Source organism: Dysidea avara, chromosome 1, assembly GCF_963678975.1.
Source record: "Dysidea avara chromosome 1, odDysAvar1.4, whole genome shotgun sequence".
Taxonomy (NCBI): domain Eukaryota; kingdom Metazoa; phylum Porifera; class Demospongiae; order Dictyoceratida; family Dysideidae; genus Dysidea; species Dysidea avara.
The window spans coordinates 41,973,102-41,984,584 of record NC_089272.1 but is presented as its reverse complement, the minus strand read 5'-3'; the positions used below and the strand labels follow the sequence as shown (position 1 = coordinate 41,984,584).

General features: G+C 37.4%; 1 protein-coding gene and 1 long non-coding RNA gene across 4 annotated transcripts in view; one reads left to right on the top strand and one right to left on the bottom strand.

Annotated features, from left to right (window-relative positions):
- Positions 1-4,499, top strand: LOC136264682 (uncharacterized). Its single transcript, XM_066059465.1, has 7 exons — positions 1-129; positions 2,507-2,591; positions 2,934-3,262; positions 3,360-3,509; positions 3,762-3,803; positions 3,911-3,975; positions 4,062-4,499. The coding sequence occupies exons 4-7, from the start codon at positions 3,427-3,429 to the stop codon at positions 4,184-4,186; spliced, it is 315 nt and encodes a 104-aa protein (XP_065915537.1). The 5' UTR covers positions 1-129; positions 2,507-2,591; positions 2,934-3,262; positions 3,360-3,426; the 3' UTR covers positions 4,187-4,499.
- LOC136264701 (uncharacterized) overlaps positions 1-11,483 on the bottom strand; it is a 60,971-nt gene that overhangs the window by 11,944 nt on the left and 37,544 nt on the right. The gene's annotated exons all lie outside the window — the stretch shown is intronic.

Genomic DNA, 11,483 nt, shown 5'->3' with positions numbered 1-11,483 from the left:
CACGTGTTTAATTTCGATTGTGGGTTTACTCACGTGAGTCATATATGGCCTGATGCAGAATTTCACGAAGAGTTGCTGTTGCAAAGCGATAGGATCAGCTACCATCGAGTTATCGACCATTTTATAAAGGTATGTAAAGGTTTTGCGTGTTTTCTTACAGAAAAGTTATTTTCACGGCTGGTTTTGACTTCACCATTTAGCGTTAGCCGCGGGTAAAACTCTAGGTATCATTTTGACCCTTGCTACATCACGAGTAGAATGACATAAATTGCATAACCACAGAATGGATGCTCCGAAAGTTACAGTGCTTTGTGCAAAGCATGCGTATTTATTAAGTGTAAATCCAGTTTTCTGGATTATGAGGGTTTAAGGGTTAAGTAGGTATCTAACCACTTATCTAGTATATATAAGTTATCTACACCATGCAAGATCTACAGTTCATAATAGTAATAAGCTTGCAATAATGTCTGGGAAATGCTTGCTAGACGAAATGGAAGCATTTATAAGGGAGAAAATAAAAAAGGAGAGATGGACCCACAAAAGACTTAGTCTTCACTTACAGCACAGGTTTCCTGGCAAGAGAGGACTGAGCGTTTCCTCTTTGGATCGGTTTGCAGCAGTGTTCTTTTTCATTCATTACTGCATTAGCTAGTCAATATACGGTATGGCCATGACTAAATCAGTAGCTAACTAAGCATGCTAGCTATATGGCTCCACTGCCCGCTATATGGCATGCCAGCAACTAGTGCTGGTGTTCTGATCGGCTAATAAAGCTTATAATTACAATCACAGTCGATTTGAGAGAAAACCATCATTACATGAGAAAAATAAAAAGTATGTGTGACCTCAGACTGCATGCGACCACAAAGTAGGCTGCTTTAGCTAAAGTCAGTATTCGAGTCGGGAAGCTTGCACCAGCTTACAGCAGTGCAAAGTGATATTGTAACACCATAAAACCATTGTTTATCTCTAAGAGAGGGATCTAAAGAGTGAAAACGAGCCCCCTTCACTCCATTTTCTTTGAAGATCGAGATACTCTAATTGAACAGTCAGTTATACTCTATTCAGGGGCGGCGGATCCAAGGGGAGGGGGAGGCTAAGGTGTTATGCCCCCACCTTTGCTTTATCAACTTGTAGTTGCCCCTTATAGCCCTAGATTCTGTATATACATCGTTTTTGACGCAAAGCATGTGATGCTTTTAATATTAGAGGTCATACGTTATAGCACATAGTTATGATATTGCTCTATTTAAAAAAAAAATCATGCTGAAACCACTCTCAAATTCACTTTAGAGAGCCTAATTTCCAAATTTGTCATGACCATATGACTATGCATTGATGAACATGATCTCTTAATATCTGCATAATAACCATTCAGCATCACAAAAATTATTTCTCAGTCACCTGTGCATGTGTTGTTATGTCTGTAACCAGTTCCCCCCCCCCATTTGGAAAAATCCTATATCCACCCCTGATATTTATTTATTACTACTGTACATGGAAGCACCCAGTGCTGGTTAGCTACAAACATTTACATAGTTACAAAGATTATACATGTAACAAAACGGTCATGCACATCACATAATCATTATCAACACATATGAAATGGATATTAGCTATTGAAATAATTAATACAGAATATGTAACTCAGGATGAATTTCTAGATCAGATTCTGTAGGTGGTACAAAACTAGCTAAGTGTGAACTTATGCATGCTAGTCTGCAGTACATTGAGCATGGAATATAAATAAACTTATAGCTACCATGATCATGCAAATACTTGGGTGCATACATCTGGCACATACTCAATCAATTGAAGTAAGAAATCAAACTAAGTTGAGTTTTGTACAACAAGGTTTATCAGCAACCAGCTTTTTTTTGCTGCAGACCCTTCCTTCCCATATGACAAAAATCCTGGAGTTACAAAGCCTTCAGATGAAATAATATATTATTAACAATAAGTCAGGCATTATTTATACATAGTTTGAATTAAATCAAGTGGTCAAAGTGAAATTACACACTCAAACTTGTTGATCCTGGTGGCGAGTGCTGTTCAATAGTGACTAGACAGGTATGATTTTTGCTGGTCACATGGATTGCATTTCTATCTCTGTTAGCTAAGGCTCACCGAACATTATTACCATGAAGAACATCTAGCTATGTATACGAATATACTTGTTAAATGTGGTTGCACGTATAGCTATCATTGATATGTGTGCCACATACCTTTTAAACCAAAGTAGGATGCATATGGCAAGGTTTGCAAGTGAGTACATGATGGCGAGAGTAATGTAGATTCTATAAAGACAATCTATTAAAAGACTAAAAAAGAGTCAGATTGAAAAATGTAGGTAGCCATATTGGGACCGACAACAGCTTTAAATTCTTCCAACCATCAATCTCATTGCCACTTCACTTAATGATTGGATTAATGTATAGATCATAAGATGACATAACGCATTAGTTTATATATACGTATACAGTCAGCTAGTTATTTCATTCTGTAGATTTTGTCGTGAAAGAGACATACACAAGACAAGCAGGCTCACAAAAGCTGAATTAGATAGGATTGTAGCCGCTGCTGTCAGTGAGGTGAGTTAGCTCTTTCCATTGTGTCAATTTATCTTTTGACATTCATTGACATTAATACATATAAATGTGTTATACATTTAAATATATCATAGTGTGCAAACCCAGCAATATGTAGTACTGGAATTAGTTGAATTTAATTTTTAAAACATCATGAGCCTTTACACATGGCAAGGTTGCTCAACAGGTAGTTAGCTAGTATATACAGTAATATGCAATTGGATTGGATAAGTGATAAAGTGATATTATCTATCTTAACATGAAAAAAATACAACAAATAATATTACATTGTTTAGTTTATTTCATAGTTAGTATTATCAGATTTGTCTAACATTTGAAAACCAGGTGGGTCCAGTGTATGGACGTCGAACATTGACTAGGGTATTGGCATCCGAAGGACTCAAAGCTGGAGAGAAGAGAGTAGGGGAGTCTCTGAGGCTTGTTTCGCCTCTGTACTCTCAAGCCTGCCGACACTCTGTTGCTCGGATGACAAACCCTGGAACCTACCAGGCAGATTATTTTGGTCAGAAACTGCACATCGACCAAAACAAGAAGAACGTGATGTTCAGAGCAATGCACTTATGTGCAGTTGAAGGATTTAGCTGTAAAATTGTGGCGTTTACTACTATGCCAATCAAAACAACTACACGGTTTACGAGACAGTGTATATACAGGTATTACGTTAGGCACTACAAGTATAATACGTGCTATATGTACTTTACATACTACCATCTCATGTATGTGTACAAGTGTCTGTTTATTATTGTTTAGACAGATCATCTGCCACTATGGAATGTGGGATAAACTCAGGGTTGATCACGGGAAGTAGTGGTATCTAATGCTGTACATGCAGGAACAGCTGGCAGAATATAGAAGAAACCCTTCTGCACCACCTCATTTGCGCAAACATCCTCAACCCAGGTGAGATTTTGTGACGTGATGAAATAACCTTAACTTTCTGATAGTAAAATTAACAATGTCAGCAACTAGCTAAAGTAGATATTTCAATTGGATACACATACAGGATAAATAACTTTTATACATTTTAAAGATCGGATAAAATATTAGCATTGATGCAAAATTAAATTTTAATTAACAAGCAGTACATACACACTATTATGCTATACAGTGTACTTGTTAGCATTGGATAACGTGTTGACTTTTGTATAATAGAATCATGTGGTTGAAAGGATCCGGGTTGAAGTCAATGGAAGGGTAATTAAGCTATCCGATTAAGGCCATCCTAATTGAATACAAGAAAACCACGATTTTAACTTGGAACATCATCATGACGATGTCAAATTTTGTGTCTCCTGGTATAGCATCCAAGTTAGCCAAGTAGGGATGAAAAAGTTTGTGGCTGCCTGGAATGAGCATTGGATCCGAGGTATATCAAAAAAAAATCAATGCACAGTGTTTATGCATAACTGTCACTAAATCTTATAAGTTATATAATCATTTCTTTTTGTACAGGCAGGGGTATTCCAAACGTGCTGATGGCTCAAAACAATCAGACAAAACCTATTGACAACTCCGTGGTCCCAGCAGCCAACGAAGCTGGCAGACAATATGAAGAGAATGGAGGTACTGTTCAGTGAGTTCGGACAAGATCCATTGGCAGAATGGGAGGATTTGGTGACTACTAGGATGGAGAAAACATTTACTGAACAATCGCCAAGCTTTGAAGATATTTTTCACAGCTTAGTGAACAATAACAAAACAATGTTTCGTGATGGACTTTTATGTTTTGTTGCTATAACCATGCAGCTTAAAGCACAACTGTAAGAATCTTGTACATGTATGTTACTTTTTTCACTGAATCTAGTTTATCTGCAGTATTATACATGCGTAATTGGTGTAATCTTGTATATCTTTAAAATTCCAATAATAGTGGAGTCATCCAGCAGTGGTATTGTGACCAATGTTTAAAATTTCTACATTTTGGTTTTAAACATTGTGATTCTCAAATGTGACATCATGATACTTTGTTAAATAAGTGATGTCAGTAATATGATACATAATATAATGGTCTAATTCAATGTCGGTCCATCACCATCAATCTGACTCATTTGATGATCCAGATTCAATGTCAACATCAAAATTGATTCAGATGCAGCTTCAGATTTTTAGACTCGAACTCTGTACTGGTCTAATAGTCATAGTGACAGTAACCCTGTTGGATTGGTGGGACTGGAAGCAAATTTGAGAAGGCACATTTTGTGTGGCTCACTGGTGTCTGACCCGTATGAGATGGGCATCTCCTTAAATCAGAATGTCACTCCATGTAGACCATAAAGATGGCACGTAAGATATTATGCTTGATAATATTATGATAGCATCTAAAGCAAAAAGGCTAATGGGTCAAAGTTTTCTTCTTCTTCTTTTGTCTTTTACACCTGGTAGCACGAGCTAGAATAAGAGAGGATTTTTTTTGTGTCAACATAAATGCAGAGGATGTACTTAAGGTCATTTAAATGATAAGCATGATACATATATCAAACTATTAAAGGATAGCACTTCCACCTTTACTGTAATCAGGGGGACCTTTAGTTTTTACTCTAATCAGGGGTCGAGATATCCATTTTGATGTTATTTTTATATGGATGTATGTATACTAAAGATGTGTCAACCATCAAGTAGCTAGAATGGTCAGTAGTTGTCTGTGTAGACCACCTCACATGCAATGATTGACGGTGATGTGTCAACCATCAAGTAGCTAAAATGGTCAATGGTTGTCTGTGTAGACCACCTCACATGCAATGATTGATGGTGATGTGTCAACCATCAAGTAGCTAGAATAGTTAGTAGTTGTGTGTGTAGACCACCTCACATGCAATGATCGATGGTGATGTGTCAACCACCAAGTAGCTAAAATAGTCAGTAGTTGTGTGTGTAGACCACCTCACATGCAATGATCGACGGTGATGTGTCAACCATCAAGTAGATAGAATAGTCAGTAGTTGTCTGTGTAGACCACCTCACATGCAATGATCGATGGTGATGTGTCAACTATCAAGTAGCTAGAATAGTCAGTGGTTGTGTGTGTAGACCACCTCACATGCAATGATTGATGGTGATGTGTCAACCATCAAGTAGCTAGAATAGTCAATGATCGTATGTTTGAAAATCATCTCACAATGTAATGTTTGATGATGAAGAGTCAACCATCAAGTAGCTAGAATAGTCAGTAGTTGTCTGTGTAGACCACCTCACATGCAATGATCGATGGTGATGTGTCAACTAGCTATCAAGTAGCTAGAATAGTCAGTGGTTGTGTGTGTAGACCACCTCACAGGCAATGATCGATGGTGCCGTGTCAACTATCAAGTAGCTAGAATAGTCAATGGTCATATGTCTAAAAATCATCTCACAATGCAATGGTTGATGATTAAGAGTCAACCACCAAGTAGCTAGAATAGTCAATGGTTGTGTGTGTGTAGACTACCTCAAATTCAATGATCGATGATGGCACAACAAAAAATTATGATATGGTGATCTATTATAAATGTACAACTACTGTAATCTTGTGTGTCTTAAAAGAATTCTGATAATAGCAGGGTAAAAAAACTGCAGTGCAATGTCTAGCTAATGACTTTAAACTGCTTTTTATAGTGGCCAAGTCAAGTAGGTCTGGAACACAGCAAAGGTACATTTATGACCTCATTAATAATATCACCTCATGATACTGACCATTTCCTGTATATTATCATACATTACTCTTGTATATATAACATCCCATGGCCAGCAGGATATTATTGATTTGAGAAGTTGTGGTTGGCTATTGTTGTAATGTAGTGTAGCTACACCGTACACCATACATATTTATGAGTTAAACTGAGCTTTTAGTAAACAACTGAACTGACTTTAGTAGCGTGCATTTTAGTATTATATCAATACAACACTTACAGTGGGGAATAAACTTTTCCTATAGAGACATGCACTTCATTTTCGAAAGCGGAAGACAGAGCTACCTGTATATATCATGGTAATTCTAAGCTGGAAGGTGTCCATTATCATCATCTCAATGTAACAGTCAGTGATAAGCTAGAATCTTTATAATATCAGAGTCCATCTGTTTGTCTAAAATGGTTTTCGGGCCGAAAATTTTTGGCCTTCATAGGCCAAAGGTTGTGGTGGGTTAACATAAAAATGTCTAACTAGAGAAACTTTTTTTAGAGGTGGTCTTTTTAGCAGGTGGCCACTAAGACAGATGTCACTGTAGATTCAATCCATGTCAAGTATCAGACGTAATGTATCAAACATCAAGTAACCAGGTGGCATGTAAACCTTTGCTATTCCAACTACGTGATGCTTGATGCATCACCATAGACTGTTGTGAGATGGTTTAACACCAGTGGGCAATTGACCATTCTAGCTACTTGATCTCTGACACTTCACTGACTATTATGAGGTGGTTTACATAACACTATTGACTATTCTAGCTGCTTGATCCTTGAAAGATAACCATGGACTGCTGTAAGTGAGATGGTTTACACACTGTGTGTAAACCATCTCACAACAGTCAATGTGATGCGTCAAACATCAAGTAGCTAGAATAGTAAATGGTTGTATGTAAACCATCTCACAACAGTCAATGAAACTTCAAGTAGCTTTAATAGCCAATGTTGGTGTGTAACACCCCACCATTGACCATTCTAGATACTTGATGTATGACACGTCACATGGCGATCAACTGTTGTGAGATGGTTTACACACCACCGGACCATTGACTATATTCTAGTTACTTGATGTTTGACACATCATTGACTATTGTGAAATAGTTAACACACCTGCATTGACTATTCTAGCTATTCAAACATCAATATAGACTGTTCTGAGAAGGGTTACACACCACCATTGACTATTAATTACATCTACTTGATATTTGACACATCATTGACTATTGTGAGATGGTTTACACATCACCATTGACTAGTAAAGTTTCTTGATGTTTGATACACCACCTTGGTCTGTTGTAGCTACTGATGCTTGATGGATCACCATTGACTGTTTACATGACACTATTGACTAGTCTAGCTACTTGATGTTTGATACATCATTGACTATAGTGAGATACCACTTCAAGTGATTGAATCACCGACACTGAATACTGTATGTATTGTACATGCAGAATATACAGTAATCATGCAGACATCAAGTCAGTAGTCCGATGATTATGTTCTGCTGCAAATTTTGAATGTACCATGCCATGGTTGAGAAGTGAGGAAATTAAGAGGTTAATGCAGTGGAAACTATAGTCCGTTCTTTGGTGCCAACATATGGTACATTTTCTGCAAGGATGTTTTGTCCTACATAGTACTTCTGCATTGGATTCCTCATGCAGGTTTTTTTGGCAGAATAGTTAAAAATCTAAGTTTAAATTTTTCCTATATGAAAGAAATAAAGTAACTGAGCAATTATTGGTAGTTTCAGTTTTACTGGTGGTGCACACTGTGATGAGCTGCATACTGTGTGTTTATTTTCTACTCTTGCTTCTCCAGACCAAGCACAAGTATGTATACTGGAGTATTAACTAGATCCCTGAATCACCCTGTACATGTGTTAAAATAGTATGATGTGACTTTGTATTTTTTTGCAATTTTGGTCACTGTAGCTTGCATGGAGCCTGTCAACAAGATCAGTTACTCACCCATGCTTGTGTAGTTTGATTTTACCTGCCTTGTTGCTGTAATGTACATCTATATCTGCATCCAGGCCCGATAGTGTCTTGTGCTTCAGGTAAGTCAGCAGCAGCAGTTAAGATGGAGTGGTATGTCATAAAGATGTGTTTGGTGAGTAGAGGTATGTGTCAGTGTAATAGGGTGTGTAGTAAATATAGTAACTGTTCTATCAGGTTTATTTTACTTTATTAAATGAATTATGTAAGGAAAGAGTTCGTGTGTTGAAACTCTAGTCCATTCTTTGGTATGGTATCAATTATTTGATTGTTTTATCCTCAGTATGATTTCTTGCATTGGGTCCCTTGTACAGGTATATAATTATTTTTGTTGGGAAGTGTTAACAAAATTAATTTAAGTTAAACTGAGCAGTATGAAAATATAACTGACATATTGTGGGTAGTATTAGTTCCAAGGTTAAACCACTGGTGGTGCACACAGACCACAGGGGCGGATCTAGGATTTATAAAAGGGGGGGGCTAACTCAAGGTACTAATCTCTTGGGTAGAGGTAGCAAAGCACTCTTCCCAGCATGCGAATCATGCTGGAACTAGGGGGGTCTGGGGGCATGCCCCCCCCCCAGGAAAATTTTGAAAAATAGATGCTAAAACACTGCAATTTGGAGACATTTCCACATAAAATTCATAATATTTTCTGCCTGTAGATATTTATATACTTCCTTTAGATTATAGGTATGGCTCTCTGAAGCATTTTGCTAATGGAAAAGTTTGGGTAGGTACAGACAACCAAGTACATGATGCATCCCTCTCACAATTGCACAACACTGAATAGGTGCATGTTAGAATAATAATGTTGAAAGTGGAAAATTTTGAAATTTGAGCAATACAAGATTGAATCTGAGAGCATTGGGTTCACAATGGAAATTGTGAACCTGAATTAAGTATTGTCATACATATTAACTACACAAGTAGATGAATGAAGCCCTTTAAACAGACCAATTCATTTCATTGCATGTATAGGTGCAGGCAGATTTGGAAAAATTCCATAACAGAACCAACTACATGTTTCCAGTGAATGTTCTATTAGAGTAGTTAGCTGACTGCTCTATTAGAGTATCTGGATCTTGTAAACCTCCAATGCTGATTCGGGTCCTAGTTGCATAAATTTTAGCATAAATCCACTGATAATACCTTGGAAAGACGTTTATAAGGTGGTTTTATGAGTATTTGTATTATTAGTGATCATATAATTATGCTAAGACAAAATTTCATTATAATACTCAGCATATTGATCAAGTAAAGCCTAAATATGAAGGGGGGGGGGCTTCAGCCCCCAAAGCCCCCCCCCCTGGATCCGCCCCTGGACCAAATGCTTTAATAATTATAATATTATGTGCTTACTTTGTAATTTCTTTTATTTGTTTATTTTATCCTCTTGCTTCTCCAGTACAAATTTGTACACTGGAGTTATCAACAATGCCAGTGAATGACCTTATGTTACAGCCTGTTTTCATCACCCTAACAAGATAACTGCTTCACCCATTCTAGTGTAATATTTTTTTAATTTAATGCATTGCCTTGTTGTAGCATACATTTAGATCGGCATACAAGGTGGTTAGTGCTTTTACTTGAAATAAGCCAAGGAAAAGGGCCATGATGGAGTGGTGTGTCATAACAAAGTAGTTGGTGTGTAGTGGCATGTGTCAGTGTGACAGGAAATGTAGTGAACATGTCAATCTAATGTTGACTGTTCTATTAGGTATATTTGACTTTTGTTGCTCTGGTAGGTAGTTGAATTGCTAGGTATAAAAAATGTCTTCTTTCAGTTCACAGGACTTCACAGGTGCATACAACTACTCAATCAAACCAGAGTAGAATACTGCTGCCATCCGTACTAGATTTTAAATAAGGGCAGAGTGGAAAATATGGACAGGGTGTATTTATGATACATAATGTCCTGTAATCATATTTTACACAAAATAAGAATCCTCAATCACTTTCCATACTGATGCCTATAAAATTTATAAGCATCACTGGGTCATATTCCCTCAACTGCACAACATATATATCTATCTACATCAGTGAATAAATTTAGAAATACAAATTATGTTTGTATGCAGTGAGATACAGTGTACATGGTAATCTTACCATAATAATAACACATCTAGTAAACTCTACCAAGCAGATGCCACCTTGACATTAAAGTGACTGGTGCATGAACTTTACCCTGGTGCACCCTACCACCTTAAGTGGTGATTCTAGACCTGGGGGAGATGTGACCGGATTTGCGAAAAGGGGTCTTCCACACACATCTAATTTACCAACTTTGACGATCCATAAAATTGAAATACAACAAGTTATTGCCCTGACATTTGGTCAGTGGTTAGTGCCAACATTGCGTAATGGCTAGGAAAATTTCAGATTTGTGCGTCTCTTAAATACAAAGTTCTGGCCTTCCAAGTTCATGGAATTGGATGTGGGTGGAAGACCCTTTTTTGTAAATCCGGTCACAATACTGTTGCATATAGATTTAGTATAAATCGGAATTTTGAGGGAGTGGGGGAATATAAATTAACACTTAGGTTGTTTGACTTTTGCAATTTAAAGGCTTAAAATGGTTTAATTGATAATTGTTAAGAATGCTAAGAACAATGCCTATCTATATAGCTAGCTGTACTATAACTTACCCCAATAGTTTAAGTAATTCATTGTTCAGCAAGGGAAGGAGGCACATGTCTCTCCAGGCCCACTTCCTTAGAATAGCCTATACTACCAACTCTCAGATTACGGATAAGATCCCAGGGGCGGCTCACCCCCTTCCCTCTACCTAGTGCATACACTTATTCTACTCGTGCATACACTTATTCTACTGAGTCTGTCAGTGAAGCATATAGCTGTAAGGGAAGCCTCAGCCTAGACGGAAGGAAGGGGAGATGCATTCGATGTGCTTCTTTTAAAGGAGGATAAGCTAATATCGCGATAGTGTGTAGAAACCTTATTGTAACTGGGAGCAGTGTAATAACGTGCATGCATAATGGCTTCAATTAATTGGCCAATTAACGCTGGGTGGCCACAAAAGCAAGCCAACCAGATATGGTATAGCTCAACAGTTTCAACTTTGGAAATTGGATTTGGTGATATCGAATTTCCAAAACTACAAAGTAAAAAACTTTAGCGCTTGGCGCGCGCAGCGCGCCAAGCGCTAAAGTTTTTTGCTTTGTAGGTATAATAATAGGATGATGGAAAGATACCTCTAT

Coding starts and splice junctions, on each gene's coding strand:
- LOC136264682 (XM_066059465.1), top strand. CDS start 3,427: ATGCTGTACATGCAGGAACAGCTGGCAGAATATAGAAGAAACCCTTCT. Junction 3,510..3,761: donor CGCAAACATCCTCAACCCAG/GTGAGATTTTGT, acceptor TTTGTATAATAG/AATCATGTGGTTGAAAGGAT. Junction 3,976..4,061: donor GAATGAGCATTGGATCCGAG/GTATATCAAAAA, acceptor CTTTTTGTACAG/GCAGGGGTATTCCAAACGTG.